Source organism: Monodelphis domestica, chromosome 3, assembly GCF_027887165.1.
Source record: "Monodelphis domestica isolate mMonDom1 chromosome 3, mMonDom1.pri, whole genome shotgun sequence".
Classification (NCBI taxonomy): Eukaryota; Metazoa; Chordata; class Mammalia; order Didelphimorphia; family Didelphidae; genus Monodelphis; species Monodelphis domestica.
This window is the reverse complement of record NC_077229.1, coordinates 55,062,412-55,088,164: the sequence shown is the minus strand read 5'-3', so window position 1 is coordinate 55,088,164 and position 25,753 is coordinate 55,062,412. Positions and strand designations below refer to the sequence as shown.

The 25,753-nt window shown below is 35.0% G+C and overlaps 1 protein-coding gene across 1 annotated transcript in view; it reads right to left on the bottom strand.

Annotated features, from left to right (window-relative positions):
• The window catches only part of LOC100028902 (piwi-like protein 1), a 72,917-nt gene that overhangs the window by 33,893 nt on the left and 13,271 nt on the right, over positions 1–25,753 (bottom strand). The window contains exons 4-9 of the mRNA XM_056821918.1: positions 20,033–20,164; positions 16,992–17,206; positions 15,568–15,689; positions 14,500–14,583; positions 7,365–7,559; positions 6,714–6,822 (exon numbers count right to left, since the gene is read on the bottom strand). Coding sequence (XP_056677896.1) covers positions 6,714–6,822; positions 7,365–7,559; positions 14,500–14,583; positions 15,568–15,689; positions 16,992–17,206; positions 20,033–20,164 — 857 coding nt within the window. The remainder of the gene's footprint in view (positions 1–6,713; positions 6,823–7,364; positions 7,560–14,499; positions 14,584–15,567; positions 15,690–16,991; positions 17,207–20,032; positions 20,165–25,753) is intronic.

Sequence of the window (25,753 nt, the reverse complement as noted above, 5' to 3'; positions counted from 1 at the left end):
TCACCTGAAGGAAAACCCCTGCTCCCTAGAAGTTTCTATAACCAAATTTGCCAATCTATTCATAAAAATGGTCATTTTGGCACCCAGGGCATCGTGGACTCTGTCAAGAGAGTATGGATAGCCCCTGGTATAACTACTGTAGCCTCTAAAGTATGTTCAGCCTGCCCTATTTGCCAGGCATATAACCAACATGCATATCGTGGAAAAGCCTTTGGGGGACGTCCTCTGGCTTACACACCTTTTGAACACCTACAGATAGATTTCATAACAATGCCAAAGGCTGGACGTTATAAATTTTGTCTAGTAATTGTAGATCAACTAACCAGATGGCCGGAAGCATTTCCTACGACCCGAGCCACAGCAGATTTTGTTGCAAAGATACTTTTAAAAGAAATTATTCCTCGTTTTGGCCTACCAGCACGTATTGACTCCGATAGAGGGAGTCATTTTACCGATTCTGTCTTAAATCAAATATATTCTTGCTTGGGGATAACTCCAAAATTCCATGTTCCATATCACCCCCAGAGCTCAGGCCAAGTGGAGAGGATGAATAAAGAACTTAAGACTATGATTGGCAAATTATGCACTGAGACCCATTTAAAATGGCCTGAAATTCTCCCTCTGGCCCTATTTTATCTTAGAAGCAGGCCTAGAGGAGACTTACATATTTCACCATTTGAGATGCTTTTTGGACATCCGCCTATACAGGCTAAGCCTTTCTCCCCGGCTTATACATCGCTATTAGGGGGAGATATTACTATTGCTTCCTATATACAGGAGTTACAGCACAAACTACGTGAACTTCATGAATCCGGAGCTGCAGTACAAGCTGGACCATTAGACTTTTCTCTGCATGACCTGAACCCAGGAGATAAAGTTTATATCAAGAATTTCAAGCGAACTGGAGCAACTGAACCTTCATGGGAAGGACCATTCCAAATATTATTAACTACTCCAACATCTATAAAGATTGGAGAAAGAGACTCTTGGATTCACTGTTCACATGTGAAGAAAGCATCTTCTGCTGAGACTGATTAACTCTATCTTATCATATGAATTGTGACTCTATCTTATCATAAGAATTGGAGATAATAATCCATAGACAAATGGATATTTTTCTCTCAAGAATATATTGAATTACTGATTTTTTTTCTTATTTTTTCTTATTTCTTTTCTTTTATTTTTTTTATCAGAATATTTGATTTTTTTCTCATTTTTTGTACTGAAGGTACACATAATTAATATTAATATTTTTTTCCCTACAGTAATACAAGTTAATATATATACTCTTGCTATAATATCAATATATGCCTAAAAGCTTTAAACTATGGGAACCTGCCATTTATTGATAAAATATTATAGGACTGTGATTAATGTTTGTGTCTGATTCCAGGAAAAGGGATAAAAACAAGGAGCACAGACTAAACCTGAATAGTGCCAATAGAGCACACATGAAATATTAAAGTGAGACTCAAGGTTGCGACGCTTAACTTATGTTTAAGTCGTAGGACTTCCTTGTATCTACACTCCTTTTGAAGTACTCAAACAAGTACAAAGCTTGACTATCATGCTGGCTCCCTATATCTCTGAAGGAAAAAAATCAGACAAGGGAATGACATTTCCCCATAAAAAAAGAATTCTAATTCTTTTCTTCTTATATTATGGCAACTTCCTGTAGTCTTGGCTACAAATGGGTAAGTGAAATATTACTGCATTCTGTCCTACATACTTGTGGGATAGAAATTACTTTAAACTGGACCTATACAAGGTCTATTTTGAATTTTTCTTATGTTTTTGATTATTTTTCTATTCTTTTGATAATTGACACATACACCCCCATAACTGAACATTGCATTCTGAGCTAAACTTGATAATTTTTTTTTAATACTTACTTCAGGGGGGATTGTATTTTAATTTAAAATCTAAGAATTTTTGAATTTTTTTGTTTGAGATTTTATTTTTATAAAAATCCAAGACTTTTGTTTAAGATTTTACTGTTATAAAAAATTTTCAAAGATTTTGATTTTGTTCGAGAAAAAGATCTTCAAGAAAGAAGCTTGAAACTTTTATATCCAGAGAATGAACTGTTGCAGAAAGATGCCAAAAACCTACACTTCATCAAGAAGATCAAGAATGAACTTTGGATGTGATTGATTGGACTGAACTTTTGATTGAACATTTATTGTAACATTTATGCCAAAAGGGACTGCCCCTAATTTGGCTTTCTGTCAATGCGCCTAGCAAACATTGGTTTTGCTTTCTTTTCTTTTCTATTTCCTCTCTCACTATTCTAATTTCTCTTAGAAAATTGAATATTGTGTATATCTTTAGTTAGAAGTGAATTTAGAACTACAAAATGATTATGTTAAATGATCAATGGGGAGACTAGTCTCCCAATGATCATCAGGGGGGATTGTAAACCTCAAATTTCCTTAGACTTATAATTGTTGAAAATTTCACCATTGGGATATTTCATACTTGGAAAATTTCTTACTGATTGTCTATTGGAATGGGAACCCCATTGGCATGGGAGGTTCCTTCTCTTCCCTTCTTAAGAGTACTTTAGGACAGAAACCCTTTGCTGAACAATGGAAAGGACTTTGACCTATGCTTGAGCATAGAACAGGAATTTCTTTGAGTCTTGATTGATTTTAGAATTGATACAATGGAGATACTCCACCCTATTCAGTCCTAATAAGATTGAGTAAGGGCTGCAGCCTAGATCAAAATTTAATTATTCCAATCTCTACCATACTCAAGTTAACAGGATTTAGAAAGGGCTGTAACAAAGGAGTATAGATTTAATCATTGGAAAATATGACCTTCAACAGACATGTGCAAAAAGCCAGAAACCTCTGGGCGGTCCTGGGTTAAGCGAGAGCCTCCATTGACAGGGAAATTGATGAAGAGTGATTGGTAGATGTGAGGACTGAGGGGAGGCAACTTGGATGGTTTCCTTAAAGATAGGAGGGTCTGGAGACTCGGGAGGTGGTTGTGGAGTTTTTGGTCGGTGGTTCCTGGGCTCTGAGGAAGCTTGCTCTGAAGGAAGCTGAAGGTGGGGGCCTCTGAGACTGTTTCTCCATTTTGGACACGTGAGTAATAGGGACTGATCTCTTTTCTTTGCCCCAGCTATCTAAGGGCTTGGGCCTTTTGGCCCAGCCTAAACAGAAGGGGTATTTAAGCCCTATTCCCTTCTCTCCCCTTTCTCTCTCTATATATATCTCTAATTCCTTTCTTGCTCCTATTGTAATTAAACCCCAAAAAAGGCTGACGGCTGACTTGAGTTTTTCATTTAGGAATTACATAGCTGATTCCTTGGCGACCTTAAATTAATATATATCAGTCTTTTAAAGTGATTCCCTTGTAACATTTGGGAGAACTTGAAAATGCTTTGGAATGGTATTATGGATTGTAGGTACTCTAGTGATCTCTTCCCACCCCTAGAACTCTCATTGCCAAAAGAAACACAGGTTTAAATATGGAAGGAGTCTCAAAGGCCATTTACTTGAAACTAATATTTTATAAATGAATAAATTCAGGCTAAGAAAGACAGACTTGCCTAAAGATATAATACTGGTTGGTGGTAGAGCAAGGATATTTTGGAATACTCAGTAATTGTTTCTTACTAATATAGGTGGAATTAATAATTTTATTACTTGTATATGAAGTCTCCAAACCAATTAAATTAACCCATCAGCAAGTATTTCATTACATGCCTTCTATATGTCAGGCAATGTGTTCGATGCAGGGAAAATTCACAACAAACTGAAGAGGAAACCACATACCATCAGAATTTTTTTTGATCCTGCACAGATATATTGATTAGAGGTGTAGGGAAGAAATGGTTACAAAAAGATGCAGGTTTTGTTCTTCCTTGGGCAGCTCAGCTGCTGGTCAGTGTTTATGGAATGATGCTGTATCATATCATACAATATGATGATTAAGCTGATAACTGAGAGGAAGTAGATGAATACTCATAAAAGTATACAATACTCATTAACAAAAGAAATAAACAAACCAATATCAGACAAGCCATAAAGTAATTCCCAATGGGGAAAAAGACTTAGAGAACAAATAGATTTATAAATGAATTCTATCAAATATTCAAAGAACAATTCCAATATTATATTAATTGTTGGCAATAATGGGCAATGAAGGAGTCCTTCCAATCTCTATGCTACAAATACAGTCATGTTACCTAGAGAGACACAAAGCAGAAGAAAAAATACTACTGAATAGTATCACTAATGAACACTGGTGTGAAAATTTTAAATATAATTTAGCAAATAGGCTACAAGAACATATAGAATGATTATACATAATGACAAAGTTAGATTTATCCCAGTAATGAAGTGTTAAGTCAATGTAAATAAGACTATAAACATAATCAGTCATATTCATAAAATAACTAGAAAATAACCCTATTCCTCCTAAGACAATCCACAGTGTGCCTTACCTGCTCTCACTCAGAGTGAGACCAAAAGTCCCTGCCCAAGGCTAGACTCTGAGCCCCAGCACAGAGTATATTCCAACCCACAGGCCATCAAATCACCTTGGGAAAAAACTGAAACTTGCAGAAACACAGAAATAGAGCTAAGGGTAGTTAAAAGGAAAAACTGAAGTTTAAGAGAGTGCTCCTCTACCCTGAGAACAGAGCATACCTTTAAGATAAAAGTGAAAATTAAAAAAAAACTGGGAAAATGAGCAAACATAAAAAAACTAGCTAAGAAAACGTTTATGGAAACAAAAGCAAGGTACAGATGTAGAAGGGGACAGTAAAAGCAAAGCAAACACATGCAAAACTTCAAAGAAAAATATGAATTGGTCTCAGACTATAAAAGAGCTTAAAAATGATTTCAAAAATCAATTAAGAGAGGTGGAAGAAAAATGGGGAAGAGAAATGAAAGTAATCTAAGAAGAAAATAATAGCAGAATTGGCCAAAGATAAAAAGAGTTTCAAAAGTTCTTGGAAGGAAATAATTCCTTAAAAATTAGAATTGTGCAACTAGAAGCTAAAGACTTCATGAAACATCAAGAAATAATAAAACAAAATCAAAAGAAAGGAAAAAAAGAAGAAAATGTGAAATATACCTCATTAAAGAAACAACTGACCTAGAAAATGGATCCAGAAGAGATAATTTAAGAATTGTTGGACTACTTGAAAGACATGATAAAGAAAAAAAAAAGGCCTGGACATCATAAAACAAGAAATTATCAAAGAAAACTGCCCTGATAGTCTTGAACAAGAGAGTGAAATAGAAATTGAAAGAAAAAAGGAAAGAAAACCAAAATGACAGTATCCAAGATGAAAAGGGAGACTTTGCCTCTAATGAAAAGGAAATTAAGGCAATCATTAAAAACTATTTTGTCAAACTATATGGCAATCTAGGTGATATGGATGAATATTTACAAAAATATAAATTGCCTAGACTAACAGAAGAAGAAATAGAATACTTATATGACCCCATATCAGAAAAAGAAATTGAACAAGCCATCAAAGAACTCCCTAAGAAAAAGTGAAAGGAGCAGAACCAAGATGGGGATGCTATCCACCTCTGGAGAAAGAACTGTTGGAGTCAAATGGATGCCAAACAAATCATCCTGTCTTTCACATCAATGTATTTATCTTTTTATTTTGGGGTTTTAGTTTTGTATGAGTGGGCTCTTATAACACTGACCAATAATGGAAGTATATTTTGCATGATTACACATGTATGGCCCAGATCAAATTGCTTACCATCTTGGAGGGGAGGGAGGGAAGGAAGGAGATGGTTTGTTATCTTATAATTTGGGAAATATGTTTAAAATGATTATTACATGAAATTGGGAAAATAAAAAGAACAAAGTAAAAAGGAAAGAAGTTTAAAAAAAGAGACTGTAAAGGTAATCTAATTCAACCTTTTCATTTTGTAAATAAGGAAAATGAGACAAGGAAATGTTAAGTGCCTCATGGGAAAAGAATTAGAGACAGGATTTGAACCTAGATCCTCTGACTTAAAAGTTGGTGTATTTTTCACTGTGTGGCAAGGCATTCTAAAGAGGAGAGCTTTCACAGGCACTGCTTCACTCAGGCACAGCTGTCTTATTACCACTTCTTAAGCCACCACCAGAAAAATATAGCACAGCATCAGATTCTCCAGCCATCTGTCTCCATGTCTGTCATCCACTTGTTTATTCACTGTATAATTCACCTAAAGGGTAGTGCTATGGATAGGACCTGTGATTTCATCTGGATTACAAATTCCCAGGTGAGGAAACTGCTTCAACCAACTCTAACTTCATCACAGACAATTGCCTGGCACACTGAGCAGTTAAATGACTTGCCCAGATTCACACAGCCAATGTGTGAAAGATAGGTTTCAAAACTAGATCTCCCTGGTTTCAAGGCCAGTTCTTTAAACACTATTTTACATTATCTCTCAGAATTCATCTGAAGACAATAATGCTTGAGAGAACAGGAAACAAATGTTCCAGAATAGCATATGACATAGTACCATATAGCAGAGGCATTTAAAGCAAAGCCAATTGAATATAATGCATTAAAAATAGTTGGTATCCAAACCTACAAAATTATATTTATAAAAGTGACTTCTAAAGTATTACTTGTCTATAGGTAACTGCTGACCTTAGGGAAAATGATACTTTTATGGAAATTCTGCTAAAATCAAAATATTTCAGAATAGAGAATGAAATCTTGAAAGTTAATTTTCTACCTCTTTATAGTAGTCTAAGAAGCTGATATCAGAGCCATCTTTTTTAAAGGTGCTTCTTGGATTCTGCTCCCAGTCAATGCTATCAATTCTGTATGTCCTATTATTGTGTCTGTTGAAAGAATATATTTGGAGATTTATAATTCAGAAATAGCACAATATAAAATAATAATTGGAAAAATAAATAGCAGCTTACTGATTCTTCTAACAGTCTTATCTAGGTGGGTCTGGGGGTAATGAGTGATTAATGGTGAAACTGTAATATCTAGTTGCTAAAACTAAAATTTGTACAATTCCCAAAATGAGGTCTAAATATACATATTTAATAGAACTAGTAATGGGGCAGAAGATTCAGGAATAGCTATGTCCTAGATACAACAAAGCACCTATTTGGGAATTAACAACTCTATGGGAGGGGAATAAATGACCTTCCCACAATGGGACCATTTTCCTTTGGGTTGTTGACTCACATACAAGCAACAATCCCGAGGAAGAGAAAGGGGGACAATCATCATTTCTTCCCTCCTCTCTTGCTATGCTTCTAATAACTTCTCCTACTTTGAGAACTTCTGTGATGCATTTTACCCAGGCTTAGCCTGGGCAATTTGCATATAGTTTTTTTTTAAATTGGGAAAATAAAGCAGAAAGACTTACTTGGTATAAACAATCTGTCCTAGTATTTCTGACATAATGCCTTCTTGGGATGTGGATTTCCAAGACCTCTGAAAGTCATTTATTAAGTCTAAGACAGTATCCTTTCGGACAATTTTATGACTTACATCAGTGCACAGCATAATGTCATTCTCATACTGAAGAATAGAGGTAATGAAACCTGGACAAATATTCATCCTGTCAGACAAAATAAAAATTGCCTTCTATAATCAATGACTTTAGCAAATAGCAACCTACTACTAGTGATATAGTATATATATATATATATATATATATATATATATATATGTATATATAGGTAAGTAAATACTTACCTATATATGCACAAAAATCAACAATTCTCTATCACTAAGAAAAAAACACAAAAAATTGGAGAGGGGTGCTATTAATGATAAAATGCATTAAAAACCTAGGCACCAAATATATATATATGACAAATATATATATATATATATATATATATATATGAAGACAACTATAAAGCAATTTTAACAGAAATGGTTCTAAAAGTCCAACTCTGATGCTTTGTTGACATTGAACCTAAATTCTGGAAGGCTCTACCAGAGGTAGAACAATGGTCAGGTTCACCCATGATGGAAAAGTTGCTCTGAGCCAGACCGAATTACCTTTTCTCTTTTTATTTATTTATTTTTTTGGATCATTAGCACTAGTCCCTCCCAAACTTTAAAAGTCTCTTCCTTCTAACAAAAACAAACTCAAGCAGAATAAATCCACACATTGGTTATGTTAAAAAATTATAGACATACACTTCAATATTGAATGACTTCAATGCAAAAGGGAGCAAAGGTGACATTGGGAAGATAGGAAAATATAGTTTAGCATTAAGAAACAAATGGCAGAAGGCTCATGCCTTTATTTTATTAATATTTTTTCTGAGAAGCATTAGGAGACACTGGAGAAGGAAAAGACCAAATATCACCAAAAAAGAAAGAGATTACCAATTAAAAGACAGGATTTGGCTGCTAAATGATATTAGAATCATTTTCAAATCATTCCATATACAGTCAGAAAACTGACTTGTTAGAACAAAAAAAATCAATACCAAATTGGAATAAAAATGAAAAGATGTAGCAAAATAAGGCAATTCAATAATATATTTAAATGATCTGCTGAATCTGAAAAAAAGAGAAATGATTTAAAAAAGCATCAGACTATGACCATGGCCTGATGATGTTTAACTAATGTAAATCAATTGTCACAAGGCAGAGATCAAAAGAGCTTAGACAAACGTTTGATCCCCTTGCCAGGAGGAGAGAAATAACAGCCAAGGGCAACTATGGTTGTGAGTATAAAGTCATTTGGAAGATTTACAGAGGAGAACAGTAGAAGAAAGTGAGCAGCATCATTTGATAAAATAGCACTAAAAGGGAAAATTTACAGAATGCTTGGCAACTGAGCAAAGACATCCCAAGGGCATTTTAAGACAAAACAAGCAGAAGTACAATGGACTAAAGAGAAGTAGAGTTCTGCAAGGATTTTTCTCATTAATTCTTTTTGATAATGAAAGAAAATTGAAGAAAATAGAGTCATCACATTTCAGTTCAACATCATGCAGATTCTAAAATACATGACAAAGAAGCAAATGTTGCTCTTCTCACCTTTGTCATCTTCAATGTCATTAAGTCAGATTAAGAAAAAAAAAGATGATGTGATGGATAGGATAATTCTGAAGGCATGGATGATCAATTCTCAAAGAATCTGAAGGAGAGGAGTTACCAAAAGGCTTGCTAAAAAAGTTTTACACCTTATTACCAAAAAAGGAGGCCAAGAAAATATTTACCATTCCAAACGCCTACTTTCCCCATCTTTACAATTCCACTACTGCTATTGTCATGTACATACAGAGCATTCTTGATGAAAGTATGTGAAGAGAACAAGGTCTTAAAGTATATTTTACAGAAGATTACATGTTGACAATAACAATGATTTGATGAAAGGTATAGAGAATACACATTTCTCAGGTAATTACTGCTTGTGGAGTAAGAAAACCTAATTCAATAAAACAAAACTGTCACCTTAAAGGCATTCTTGCAACAAAATATCCCATGCAAAATTCTTTTAAAATTTTTCTATAATTTAACATATTAGCTATATTTTAAGTAATTATATGATTATCAATATCAAGTGGGGAATACCACCAGGTGAGGAATAACACAGAAGAATGTATGCTTGCCACAAATGTCAGCTAATGACATGGGAGATGTCTAATGCAGAGTCCAAATGGAAAGAGGAGATCCTATGGATGGAAAATGGGAAATCCTCCAGATACTTCTGCTTGTGGAGAACATTTTTGCTGAATCCTGGAATAGTACAGAGCTTCTCAAATGAGATCCATGATCACTCAAAAAAGAGTTCATCTTAACTATCCACACAAGCAGATGAATAATGCTGTTTATGTAGACTATGATATACAGCCAGATAGAAAACGAATAGGTCCATCAGCAAATATATTGAATATGGATAATGAAGAAAACTCCAAACTGAACCTCTAAATGACTTCTTCCTTTAAAAATCCACTAAATATATGTGTGTGTATATATATATGCATATATACACATATAAGATACACACATACATATATGTGTGTGGGTGTGAACAATCAATCCTCAACATTCCTAATTTTAACTTTCTCAATTTCAAGCATTCACATCTATTAGTAACCTTATTTTTACTTTTGAATTGCTAACACTGCATATTCTCAGCTATGCAGAGTAGAGAAAAAAATAATAGGTGACATACATGAAAGTCCCTGTAATGGCTGTTATCCTATTAAGTGTTTCACTGGTCTTATTCACCCTACTTTTGTAGAATAAAGAGTTCCCATGCATTTGGGAGTATCAGAGGTAAAGTTGAGATCTCACCAATGTTGACATCTTCCAGTGTCTTCTGACAGCAGCAATTAAAGCCCCAGTAACTTCTCCCTTGGCCTTCAAAGGGCAGCCAAGATAGAGCGGTTTATAAATAGTATAGTATTGTCTGAAATCAAGCTTTTGATTGTTTTTTAATTAAGATGTGAGCACAAAATGTCATAGATGTCTAAGCAATTACTGGTAAGAAAAAATGTTTTGCATGTTAACAATTTTATTTTGTGCATTTCATTTCATGGATTATTTCATAGTTACCAGGTTAGTAAAAGTATATATTATCATAATTAATGTTTTGATATTAAAATTATATTCATAAGATTGTATTTTCAGCAATTTCTAGGGAAAGATTACAGTTTTTGGTGACTGCAAGAACCCAATTCCCTATTTCCCATAGATTTAATGTATCAACATTCACATTTTATTCTCTTGCACCATTTTCTAGGAACACTACTAGCCTTGTGAAAGTTGAAGATTGACTAGATATGTGTATTTATACATACACACACGCACACACACACACATATATATATATATTTGCAAATATACACACATATGTGTTTCTGTTGATGTTATATAGCTGAGAGTCAAGGCTCCAAAAAATTAAAATTGAATATCACCCAAAAGGCAATGGAGATACATATGACCGGCATAATTAGGCTGTAATAGTACAAAGAATTTCATAGGATAATTAGTCAGGTGATAAACATTTATTAAGCAATTAATACAAGCCAGGCAGAGTCAACAGAACTAGAACTCTTAGCAAGAGGATTAAACCCTTTAGTTTACAGGCATTCATGGACAAGAGTTGCACAGAATGGGCAGGTATAGATCAATGGCAATCTGAATCACTGGAAGAAATATCTATGAGGTCAGACCTGAAATATAGTTACAATTGGATAGATGGAGCCCCATTTAATGTATAGGAACAAATGAAACCCAATATAGCAAAATGTTAATAGTGTTACAATAGATGTTTCCTCTTCCTCTCTTCTCAGTTTCTTTTTTAACATCTTGCAAATCTTGCTTCCAATTTTATTATTCCACTAAAATGGCTCTTCCACCAAAATGAAAATTAGCAATGATCTTTTAGTTGCCATATCCAATGGCCTTTGCCCAGTCCTCATTCTTATTGACATCTCTGTAGCCACTGACACTGTTGGTCATTCTCTCCAACCTGATACTCTCTTTTCTCTCAATTTCTAGAATGCCACTGTTTCAGTTCTCCTGCTACCTATTTGGCCATTCCTCTGTCTCCTTCACTCATCTAAATCATGCCCTATAACTACAGGTGTCTCACAATATTTTGTCTCAGGCTCTTTCTTCTTATTCCTCTATGTTATTTCACTTGGCAATCTCATCAGAGCCCCTGGATTTAATTATATTCCTAAGCTGACTATTCTCAGATATACCTATCCTGACCTAATCTGCTTTGCTGAACTCCAATCTTCCATCTCTAACTGCCTTTCAGACTTCTTGAACTAGATATCCAGTAGATAACTGGCCACCTCTAAACCAAATTCATTATCTTTTTCTATGAACCCATCCCTCCCTTCCCTTTTATTATAGAGGGTAACATCCTCCTCATTCTTAAGGTTCACAACCAAGAAGTCATCCTGGATTCCTCATTACCTATCATTCCCCATATGCAAGCTTTTGCCAACGTCTTTCAATTTTACCTCTACACCGTCTCTCAACATCTCCTTCATTCACCTGCCTCTGCCACTGCTCTACTTCACACCTGTACTATTGCCATAGCTACTGGTGGGTATGCCTCCCTCAAATCTCTCCACACTCCAGTCCATCCTCCATTTGGCCACCAAAAGTATTTTCCTAAATTTCAGGTCCAAAGACATCCTCCTCCTATCAATAAACTCCACTGGCTCCCTATTGCCTCCAAGATCAAGTACAAAATCCTTTGTTTTGTGTTCAAAGCTCTTCATTAACCTAACCTTCTCATACCTTTCCAATCTTCTTATACTTTATTCCCCAACATGGACTCTTAAATCTTCCTGGTTGTTCCACAAGCTAGACAGTCCATCTCTTGACTCCACACATTTTCTCTGGCTGTCCCCTATGCCTGAAATGTTTTCCATCCTCATCTATGCCCACCATCTTTCCTAGTGTAATATTTATTGGGAAAGGAAATAGGAAGATTGGAAAATAGGGGATAAATGGAGAATAATGGGAGGTTTGTATAGGGGTAAGGAGGAGTTAAAGGGAGAGAGGGAATATTGCTTGGTGAGGCAAGGGAGGGAGATGCCCCCTGCTGAGAGGAAACAACAGGGGTCCAATAAGGACCGTTTGTCTTTGAATGACTGAAACTGAAGTTCAGCTCCCTCTATGACCAAAAAAGATAGTCCACTTATCTGACTGCGAATTCAAATAATATAAAGTTTAATAATCCAGTTGGAATTAGAGTTTTTCCTTAGCTTCAGAGTATAGGGCCAGGCCCTAGAGGCTGGCGGAGACTCCCATCTACTCTCGTTGTTCTAATTCAGAATCTTAGCAGTACACAGAAAGCAAACAAGAGAAATTCTAACCTTTAGAAGCCTGTGTCTTTGGGCTGAACCAAGAAGAGCATGCCACTCCAGACTGGGCTGAACAAGCTCCTCTCTCCTCCAACACCAGGACCCCAGTCTCCCGTCTTCCCCCAGCAGGAAGGAAGTGCTAGTCACCAGACCCAACTGCCACTCCCAGTTGGCTCTTCCCCCACACAAACTATTAGTCTAGTTTCCTTTCCACACTAGCTTCCTTTAAATCCTAACCCAAATCCCATCTTACAGAGGGACCTTTTATGAATCACTTTTTAACTCTAGTGCCTAACTTCTTTTTTACTTCCTATTTATCTTATATATAACTTAATACACTTTTGTTTGCTTATTGTTTTTCCCATTAGTTGTGAGCTCCTTGAAGAAAGGTGCTATTTTTTACCTCTTTTTATATTTCCAGTGCTTCATACAGTCTTTGGAACATAGTAGGTAATTAGTATGTGTTTATTATCTCCATACTACATAAATGAATTTGCATATTTGAGATACCTTTTAAAATACCATTAGGATCCACTTCATGGGAAATGAAGAAATAAAAATCCAATGAAAGATGAAACTGAGAAGAATGATAAGCAATATGGGGGGGAAGAGGAATATATATTCATATTGACAGAACTCATTATAATATTATATATACTACATAATTTATAAATTTTTTAAAAGTCTTACCTTCTGTCTTAGAATCAATACTGTGTATTGGTTCTAAGGTGGAAGAGTAATAAGGACTAGGTAATTAGAGTTAAGTGACTTTCCCAGGGTAACACAGTTAGAAAGTATCTGAAGTCAAATTTGAATCGAGGTTCTCTCATCTTTAGGCATGCCTCTCAATCTGCTGAGCTACCTAGCTGCTCCCTACATAATTTATAATTAACATAAAGCCATAATTACTAAAGTCATCTAGGTTTATATGAAAAAAGCAAGTAAAGTGTAATAGATTAAACAATCTAATGCTAGAACCAAAGGCCTATGATAAATTAGGCATTTAAAAACCCCAAGATCAAAGTAAGGAAGGAATTCATTACTTAGTCAAAATTTGTTGGAAAAATTGGATGGCAGTAAAAAAATGCTTATTTTATTAGTATCTCACAACATATAGAATGACAAATTCTGAATAATATATTAGTCTATTATCTTCTAATTTATGATTGTCATTTGCCTAAATCTCTTTTGATATAGGAAGGAGATAAAATTCTCTGTTCTATGACAAATGAAAGAAACCAGAGAAAATGCAAGATCCTTAACCAATAAATTTTTACAAGAACAGCAAGGAATTCAAAATAAGAAAGAAAAAGATTCTTCTTTTTTTTAATCAGTACAATTATATTTATTTATAGGACATTTTAAGATGTCAGACATTTTTACAGAATGTCTGTAGTAAAAATTTCTCTACTGTTCTCTAATAGGTAAGTTATTTTAAAAAGGCTTGATTAAAGGTGAACTTTGCCTTCACTATCTCCCAAAAGAAAGATCACAGCTTCCTATAATAACATACTACAAAACTGATAGCCCAATCTGTTCCCAATTGAAATTGTACCATTTAATCTAATGGTAACTATAACACTTCTCATATATATATATATCACCACAATTAGAAGGGTCATAAGCTCTTTTTTGCTTACAAAATATAAATTGTTCAATGTTGTTAAGTACTATTTAAATATCCATTCCTATTATACAAACCTTGACTCTTTGGTGTCTTCTATTCCATTGTAAATGTCATAAAAATTGCGTCCAATTTGTACTAGCTTCATGACATTCAAAAGTCTAGAAATCGAAAGAACACAAGAGTTTCATTACTTAAGTTCTATTTTATTCTCACGAAGAGAATATGACTGATTAGAGTGTGATTATATTTGTAAAATGCTTTGTAAACCATAAAATGTTATAGAAATCCTAGATATTATTATTGTTTTTATTATATATAAAAAGCTTTGCAAAACTTACAGGGTTGTAGAAATGATAGCTTTGGACATATCTGCTCCATCCCCCTCTTGAAATAAGTTCCAATAGTAGTTTGCATTTTTATATTTGCAAAGTGCTTTACAAATACAGTAATATTTGATCTTCACAACAACCTGGAAGTTACATACTATTAAAATGAGGATAATAACAGCCTCTATCTTGCAGGGTTGTTAGGATCAAATGAAATAATATTGGTAAACTGCTTAGCAGAGTGCCTGACCCATACATACTAGACACTTAAATGTTTTTCTCTTCTTACCCATTCTGTCATTATTATCCCCATTTTATACTTAGAAAATCAAAGCAAATAGAGGTTAAGTGATTTATCCAGAGTCACACATCTAGTAAATAAAGGTCTAAGGCCAGATTTCAACTAGGTCCAGGAGAGCTTATCTAAACTTGTCTGTCTCCCATTAAGTAGCCTAGTTCTCTATACAGAAGAAATAGTTAATGATTATTAATTGACTTCAAATTATTTATTGAGAAAAAAACCTACTCAGTATTTACAATGCTGACCCAATGAAGCTGCTGATTAGACTAAGGGTCTATAGAGAAATAGGTTGGAATAATTAATTATACCTTCTCTCTATTAAACATTGAGTTACTGATAGGGGGAAGGAGTTGAAGTCTACATTGAGAATAAATTACATATGAAATCCTTTACTATCCCAAATGTTTGGATTTCAAATATCAAAAAGGGTTATAGGGATGCCCTTGATTTCATTAACGTTGACCACATCTAAACATATATTTGTGTTCCATGGAAGTGAAAAATGTCCAACAAACCTTTTGAAAATAACATTGTAAAACTGTAAACAAGTTGGGGAATTAGGTGAGAGTTCACTGGTTAAAGTGATAGTTATTCTCACTTTCTCTCCACTGTATGTCTGACTGAACAGTTCAGTAACCTGTAAAAATAATAATAATTATTATTATAAGCATTCCTAATAGATTACCAAAATGGAAAAACAGGGACAATAAAAACAGTGAAGCAAAACTAGGAAGTCAGTTTACTTTCTGAGATACCCCCAGAAGTATAAGTTTCTCTTTCCCAAAACTAGCATGGATTTATAAGACAAGTATTTTAGTCAATCCTGGGGTAAACCTGATAGTCTACTCAATGGAGGTTATTTTCATTAAAAGCAGATTCCTTTAGTAGCTAAGCTCAGCAACAGTAATTTGTAAAAACAGAATGTCCAATTATAAAGTTTGGCCAAAAGTCACCTTAAGCAAATGTTTAATGAATGATAATGTCTGTTCTAGAAATTCTTCTGTTTTGAATTTTGAGGACTGCAAAAAGATAGCAAAGAAGACAAAGAGAATAAGGGAACTTAATTTCAGTAGCTGCGTGTATCAAAACTGTAATCTTCCTTTTAAATATATAGAGGAGACTATATCTGAAATCTCATTGACTCAGGGAACCCTCTGATAAGGAAACTCTCTCTACCTGTGTAGATCAGCACCTCCTCTGAAACTCAGTCTTAGAGACACTAAGAAGTTAGTAACTTCAAGGTTAGGACAGTTATTTAAGCTGGGGCAACATGAGGTTATAGTTGCACCAGGATATATCAGAAGCAGGATTTGAACCAAAGTCAGACAATTTTGAGCTTTTCATCAGATTGGTTTTTTTGTTTTTTTACTTATCTATTAGAGAATAGTAATCTTTAATACAGACATTCCTGAAAGAAGATCTGACATCTAAAAACTGTCTAACACACTTTGCTAGTCCAAATGAGCCATCTCCCTAAAGTGACACCTTTGAAAGGAAAATACTGCAATGTCCAATTACAGGCTACAATGAGGCTTGCTATCACAGGTCTTTGTCAATAGTAGATACTTAATAATATTTATTGTACAAACCAGATGTGTTGGGAAGTGATGGGGAATTATAGCCTCCTAGACCAATGTGGTGCCTTTATTGCAAAGAACTTTTTATTCATATTTGCAGGTTCTAATATCAATATTGGTCAATTAACAAGAATTTATTAAGACTAACACTGGTCTGGAGGATACAAAAGCAAGCAATAGATATTTCTGGATTGTAATCAAATCCCTGCCAGCTATAAGACCTTTGGAGGCTACCTTAAAAATTAACAATACCATTGCCTCAGATCATATTTACTTCTATCACAACTGGTAATTGCAGTGACTGAACCATATTCTCTTTAAAAGCATCTAAGCTGCAATGCTATCCAAATATGTTATTTCACCTTGTTTTGTAGTCTGTGGTGTAAATATAATATTGTCCCATCAAAAGAATAACGTTGTCCTAGATGTGCTTTTTGCATGTCAAGTAAAGCTGAACGGAGTTTTCTAGAATCCATCTGTGGGCTGAAGTCAACATGGTACTGGTACAGGGCCCATTGGGGAAGCGATGTCAACCTGAAATAGTTTGTCTTCAAGCAGACTGCCCTTCCTGAAGTACCTGAAAGATTGGACCAGATTGATACCCTGTGAGACATCAAGTCTGCTTATTTTTCCCCATCATTTCTAATGCTCTAATTCTTCCAAGACTCCAGGCTAAAGTGCCACAATGAATTGGAGTTCTCAGAGAGACCTGACTCTCAGGGACACTAATCTAAAAGCCATTTGAGTGGATATAAAAGCATGCCTTTCGTAAGTGAACCAAGTCAACAGTCTAGCCTAATTGTATCAAAAGACTCCTATGGAAAACTCAGGTCTGCAAAGGATTTCTAAGAAGTATTTAATGACCTAAATATTCTGTACCTTAAGATCTGAGCTAGCTAGGCTGAATCTGCTGTGAAAAAGCAAACTGGATTATTCTCCTCTGGTATACAATTTGAATACTGTGTCTAGACAGGCAGAGTCTTACCCAGAAGGACAAAGGATGGTATCTCAGTTGACATTCTGACAGCAATGAAGCCCTTACACCTACCTGATGGCTTAGGTGCAAGAATAGCTATGTAAGAATGAATGATAAAGTATTTCTTTAATGTTTACTATGTGCCAGGCAGCACAGTGGATAGAGTGCCAAGTCCAATTTGACCTCAGACTTTTACTAGCTAGGTGACCCTGGGCAAGTCACTTAACTCTGTTTGCCTCAATTTCCTAATCCATAAAATGAGTTGGAGAAAGAAATGGCAAGCTACTCCAATATCTTTGCCAAGAAAACCCCAAATAGGGTCAGGAAGTTGGACATAACTGAAAACAACTGAACAACAGCAACAAAAAAATGGACCAGACACTGTGCACTAACTGATTATATAAACACAAGCAAGGCAGACAGCCTTGCCTCAAGAAGCATGTTTTAGTGGGGAAAGACCAAAAAGCTGGAGGGGATGGAGGTGGAATACAAGTATAGTAGCATGGTTTATTAATGCCTTGGAAGTGCTGTGGATAGCCTGGTTCTGGTCAAGATAAAGTAACTATTTCCTATCAGTCAGATACTAAAACAAAAACAAAATCAATATCTCATAGCAATAAAAATTGACATTATTGCTTCACTTGGCAAAACCACAAAATAGAATTAAACTTTCTTAAAAAGTAAAATCCCCCAAAACCAATGTAACTAAAATCAGAAGGGAAGCAACAAATTGGGAAACAATCTTCATAAAAACCTCTGACAAAGGTTTAATTACTCAAATTTACAAAGAGCTACATCAATTGTACAAAAAAATCAAGCCATTCTCCAATTGATAAATAGGCAAGGGACATGAATAGATAATTTTCAGATAAAGAAATCAAAACTATTAATAAGCACATGAAAAAGTGCTCTACATCTCTTATAATCAGAGAGATGCAAATCAAAACAACTCTGAGGTATCACCTCACACCTAGAAGATTGGCTAACATGACAGCTATGGAAAGTAACAAATGCTGGAGGGGATGTGGCAAAGTAGGGACCTTAATGCATTGTTGGTGGAGTTGTAAATTGATCCAACCATTCTGGAGGGCAATTTGGAACTATGCCCAAAGGGCGATAAAAGACTGTCTGCCCTTCGATCCAGCCATAGCACTGCTGGGTTTGTACCCCAAAGAGATAATAAGGAAAAAGACTTGTACAAGAATATTCATAGCTGCACTCTTTGTGGTGGCCAAAAATTGGAAAACAAGGGGATGCCCTTCAATTGGGGAATGGCTGAACAAATTGTGGTATATGTTGGTGATGGAATATTATTGTGCTAAAAGGAATAATAAAGTGGAGGAATTCCATGGAGTCTGGAACAACCTCCAGGAAGTGATGCAGAGCGAGAGGAGCAGAACCAGGAGAACATTGTACACAGAGACTGATACACTGTGGTACAATCGAAGGTAATGGACTTCTCCATGGGTGTCAATGCAATGTCCCTGAACAAGCTGCAAGGATCTATAAAACACTATCCACAAGCAGAGGATAAACTGTGGGAGTAAAAACACCAAGGAAAAAAGCAATTGCTTGACTACAGGGGTTGAGGGGATATGACTGAGGAGAGACTCTAAATGAACACTCTAATGCAAATACCAACAACACGGAAATGGGTTCAAGTCAAGAACACATGTGATACCCAGTGGAATCACGCGTCGGCTATGGGAGAGGTGGGGGGAGGGAGGAAAAGAAAATGATCTTTGTCTCTAATGAATAATGTTTGGAAATGATCAAATAAAATATGGTTTATAAAAAAAAAGTAAAATCCCCTTAAGAGGGAAATCTCTCTAGAGCAAAAGTTTCTGAGAATGAGACAATAATCCAGGGATATTTGGTGCAATAAGGATTCAAAGCAAAGAAGGGACATTCCTTCAGAGTTCATCATCATGCTTGAGTCAGGTGGGTTTCATGTTTAAAAGGAAACATCAGAAATTGTGTTCCCCTAGTACAAATGTGGGGGAAGGACAAAAGACAGACCTGACCTTACAGGACCTTCTCATGCTAAGCAATAAATGTGATTAGTGTTAGACCCTGAATCTGTGGCTTAATTCACTTTGTGAGCCCCAATCTCAGGTGCAGAAACTCCTTCCTCTCCTACTCCAGGGAGGGGATCTTTCTAGCACTTAACTGTCTTAACAATTAATTATCTAGGAAAGGTTAAGTGACTTGCTCAGGGTTCCACAGACAGGAATTGAACCCAAATGTCCTGGGCTTCAAGCCAGTTTTCTGTTTCTATCCGTTATGCAATACCACCTTCAATAAAACTGAACTAAAGAGGAAAAAAAAAGTTTAGCTATCTTTCTCAAGGACATACATGTTACTTTAACAGATATTGAGTACCATGGGGGGAAAATATAATATTGGACTCCTGAGAAATTGACTCACCTCTTTTGGACTCTATGAAATGATGCAGTTGTTGCCGAGTATTCACACCAACATCATAAATTTTCGATAGATCTGATTGTTTCTTCCTCTGCAATGGCTCCTTCCTTCTAACTGAGGCTTCACCCTTTTGTTCTGTTTGCAAAAAATAAAGTTTAACATTTGTTAAGTTGTCAATTGACCAAAGGATCATACTTCTTACGGTACTTTGTAAGCTTTCTATAAATTCCCATTTCATATGACTAAAAAGAAACAATCCCTTAGTGTTATTAAGGGAAATCACTGAAAACAAGTAATCAATATATCCATCAACACACATTAAGGGCCAATTATGTGTCAGGCCCTGTGCTAATAGCTGAGAACACAAATAAAATTCAAGAAGAATTCCTACCCTCAAGAAGCTTATGTTATGATGGGAGAGAACATCTGATAGAGATGATTGCTAGAGATAGAGATGAGAGAGAAAGATCGATCAGTACATTCAAGATATACACAAAATGGCTCCAAAGGTAACTTTGGAGGGGAGGGAATTGGCAAGAGATTGAATGTAAAAGACTTTTCAAAGGCCAGGATATTTGAACCTAGTCTTAAAGGAAGCAAGGGTTTTAGCAAATCAGATGTGAGGAGGGAGAACAGTCTCAGAATAAAAGAAAGGTAAGGAAGAAAACAAGTTTAAGACTCAGTTGCTTAGGTTGCCATCTACCATGCTCAGAAAAAGGCAATTCAAATGAAGAAGGCTGGTTTCTCAATGATCTTAGGAAGATGAGAACAAAATTTCAGCTCAAGCATGGGATAAAGAATATAATGTATTATACAGATGAACTGTAAGAGTCCAATTACTGTGCATACTTATATTTAGAAAGAACAAATAACTGACAAAAGTGTTGTTGCTTTTAGTACATGTTACTAGGAATAATCATTGGCAAAGCCCAGAAGACATATTTGATGACCTTTTAAATGAAGGAAAAAAAATCACCTTTTCTGATAACATATCATTCCTACTTATCTCTTGAATTGCTAAGATTGCCCTCTGTTCATAAAGGCTGTGCCAGACAAGTTTAGCCTCTAGTAAATTCTACCATGCTATAAAAACTTCAAGTTTTGAATCAAAACAAATAATGTCTGCTTTCTGAAGTCCGGTCTAGAAGCAGAGTGGAATATTTAGTGCTTCACCAGTAAGGTGACCACTTAGCAAAGAACTCTCTAGTCACGCCAACTCATGAAACCAAGCAAGAGAACAATAGTGGAGGACAGGAGTTAAGAATACCATAGCTGAAACTCACTACAAGCATTGATTAGTTCTTGGTATTCTAAATGTAAGGTCTTCAATAATATTCAAAAACTGGTCTAGAATAAGAATTTTTAGTCTGGCTTATTGATAATTGATAGATTTCATGGAGTCTATGAACTTAAGTGGGAAAAATAAATGGTCACATTCTTGTTTTCACTAACCTGTAACTGAAATTTAGCATTTCCTTTCATTATTTTATTAAGGGGGTAGGGGGCTTAGTGAATACATACTTTAAATTATATTCACTTAATATATAAATTATTATAAATTCACACATGCTTTCATCGCCCAGGTAGAATAATATAAATATGTCTTGAGATAATTTAAAGTTGATATTAAATCAATTAATTAAATATTAATTTCTTAATACTGGTAAAACAGTAGTTCAATAGTTTTTATTTTCAGTTTTCTTCATCTTGCCTTTGATTTTCAAGTTTTCTATTTTGATGTTTAATTGGGGATTTTTAGCCTGTTCCTTCCTAGTTCTTGTTAGTCGAATGTCCATTTTGTTGATCTGCTCTTTATCGCTTTTGTTAATGTAAGCATTTAGACATATAAATTTTCCCCTATAGTACTTTGGCTGCATTTTATAAATTTTAGTATGTTCTGCCATTGTTCTGGATAGGCTCAACACTCTAGCCACTGTGCCATTAATTACCACTAAATAGTTAAGTGACTCTACAAAAAAGAAGTATTAAGTGACTTCCCAAGATCACAAGTAATAAACCTCAAAGGAATATAGAGATGACTTTTTCCAGACTAATAAAACATTTTTCAAAGTTTCATAGATAATCTGACTATCTTGAATCCCTATTACCTAAGCCATGAAACAACTAGTTTTGTTAGAGGAGAATAAACTTCATGTTAAAATTAGTACAGGAGGTAGAATCAATATGTTGGAGTGAAAAATCAGTGTTTTGAACAAGCTCTCATAATACATCCCTTAAACATGCCCCAAACCAAATCCTGAGTGGGAAAGCCAAAAAAAAAGTCAGCATGACATTTTTCCAGCCCTAGGGTAGGTTAGGAAGAAAAAGGGAGACGTCTATGGACACTGAGAAGAGAGTTGGCCAGGATGGAAGCAGTAAGGGGCTGCAAGAGAGCAGTAGAGAGCAGCCCAGTGCCAAGGGACAGTAAGGGGACTGAACACCTGGTCAAAAAGAGATCCACCAATTGAGACTGAGTGCCTCAAAACAACAAAACCAAAATCAAATAAGCAAAAGAGTTCCATGGTAGGGCACAGCACAGAAGGTAGGCAAATTTAAGGCATTTCCACGCTAAAAGGGAGCAAAATTTCCCCCACCAAGGGGAGAGCTTATCGCCCCTCCCCCACATCACCTACTTTTCCAGAGTCCGAGCAAGCATGGGACAAACTTCTAAGTTCTAGAAGGAAGGCTAGCTGAGGTCAACACAGACTTTCCCCTAAAAGAAACTAGACTCGGAACGCTGGGAGACTGAGGAAATAGCTCTAACAGAACTAGATAAATCAAACCAAAAAATAAATAAGAAAGAGGTAAGAGAACTGAATGAAATCTTAGAAAAATTAGAGTTAGTAGACATGTGGAGAAAAATAAATAGGGACAAAAAGGAATACACCTTCTCAGCAGCACATGATACCTTCACAAAGACTGATCATGTACTAGGGCATAAAAACATGGCAAACAAGTGCAAAAGAGCAGAAATAATAAATGCAAACTTCTCAGATCACAATGCAATGAAAATAATAATTAGTAAGGCTACATGGAGAGGGAAATAAAAAATTAATTGGAAATTAAACAATACGATTCTCCAAAATCGTATAAAGAACAAATCATAGAAACAATTAATTTCATTGAAGAAAATGACAATGATGAGACATCCTTTCAAAATCTATAGGATGCAGCCAAAGCAGTACTCAGGGGGAAATTTATATCCTTGACTTCATATATTAACAAATTAGAGAGGGTCAATGAATTAGGCATGCAAATTAAAAAAAAAACTAGAAAGTGAATAAATTAAAAATCCTCAGATTAAGACTAAATTAGAGATCCTAAAAATCAAAGGAGAAATTAATAAAACTGAAAGTCAAAGAACTATTGATTTAATAAATAAGACTAGAAACTGGTACTTTGAAAAAACAAATAAAATAGACAAAGTACTGGTCAATCTAATTTTAAAAAGGAAAGAAGAAAACCAAATTAACAGTATCCAAGATGAAAAGGAAGACCTCACCTCTAATGAAGAGGAAATTAAGGCAATCATTAAAAACTACAATGCCCAATTATATGGCAACAAATATAGCAAACTAGGTGAAATGGATGAATATTTACAAAAATATAAATTGCCTAGACTAACAGAGGAAAAAATAGACTCCCTAAACAACCCCATATCAGAAAAAGAAATTGAACAAGCCATCAAAGAACTCCCTAAGAAAAAAACCCCAGGTCCAGATGGATTCACAAATGAATTCTATCAAACATTCAAAGGACAACTAATCCCAATATTATACAAACTATTTGACAGAATAAGCAAAGAAGGAGTTCTACCAAATTCCTTTTTTGATACAAATATGGTACTGATTCCAAAGCCAGGCAGATCAAAAACAGAGAAAGAAAACTACAGAACAATCTCCTTAAAAATATAGATGCAAAAATATTAAATAGAATACTAACAAAAAGATTCCAGCAAGTGATTACAAGGGTTATTCACTATGACCAGGCAGGAATCATACCAGGAATGCAAGGATGGTTCAATATTAGGAAAATCATCCACATAATTGACCATATTAACAAACAAACTGACAAAAATCACATTATCTCAATAGATGCAGAAAAAGCCTTTGACAAAACACTCATTCCTACTGAAAACACTAGAAAGCATAGGAATAAATTTCCTAAAGATAATAAACAGAATATATCTAAAACCATCAGCAAACATCATCTGCAATGAGGATAAACTAAAAGCCTTCCCAATAAGATCAGGAGTGAAACAAAGATGCCCATTATCACCTCTATTATTTAACATTGCACTAGAAACTCTAGCAGTGGCAATTAGAAAAGAAAAAGAAATTGAAGGTATTAAAATAGGCAATGAGGAGGCCAAGCTATCACTCTGTGGATGATATGATGGTCTACTTAAAGTATCCTAGAGAATCAACCAAAAAGCTAATGGAAATAATCAATAACTTTAGCAAAGTTGCAGGATACAAAATAAATCCAAATAAGTCATCAGCACTTCTATATATTTCCAACACGTCTCAACAGCAAGAATTAGAAAGAGAAATTGCATTTAAAATCACCCTAGACAATATAAAATACTTAGGAATCTATTTGCCAAGACAAACACAGGAACTATATGAACACAACTACAAAACACTCTCCACACAATTAAAACTAGATCTAAATAATTGGAAAAACATCAATTGCTCATGGGTAGAATGAGCTAAAATTAAAAAAAAAATGACAATCCTACCCAAATTAATTTACTTATTTAGTGCCATACCCACCAAACTACCAAAAAACTTTTTTACTGGATTAGAAAAAACATAACAAAGTTCACTTGGAGGAACAAAAGATCAAGGATATCCAGAAAAATCATGAAAAAAGAAAATGCGAAGGAAGAAGGCCTTTCAGTCCCAGATCTCAAACTATACTATAAAGCAATGGTTATCCAAACAATATAGTACTGGCTAAGAGACAGAAAGGAGGATCAGTGGAATAGATTTGGGGTAAGTGACCTCAGCAAGATAGTCTATGATAAGCCCAAAGATTTTTTGGGACCAAAATTCACTATTTGATAAAAACTGCTAAGAAAATTGGAAAACAGTATGGGAGAGATTAGGTTTGGATCAACACCTCACACCCTACACCAAGATAAACTCAGAATGGATGAATGACTTGAGTATAACGAAGGAAACTATAAGTAAATTAAGAGAACACAGAATAGTATACATGTCAGATCTTTGGGAAAGGAAAGACTTTAAAACCAAGCAAGAGCTAGAAAAAAATCACAAAATGTAAAATCAATAATTTTGATTACATCAAATTGAAAAGTTTTTGTACTAACAAAACCAATGCAAACAAAATTAGAAGGGAAGCAACAAATTGGGAAACAATTTTTATAACAAACATCTGACAAAAGTCTAATTACTCAAATTTATGAAGAGCTAAATCAATTGTACAAAAAATCAAGCCATTCTCCAATTGATAAATGGGTAAGGGACATGAATAGGCAATTTTTAGTCAAAGAAATCAAAACTATTAATAAGCACATGAAAAAGTGCTCTACATCTCTTATAATCAGAGAGATGCAAATCAAAACAACTCTAGAACACCTAGAAGATTGGCTAACATGACAGCAAATGAAAGTAATGAATGCTGGAGGGGATGCAGCAAAGTCGGGACATTAAATCATTGCTGGCGGAGTTGTGAATTGATTCAACCATTCTGGAGGGC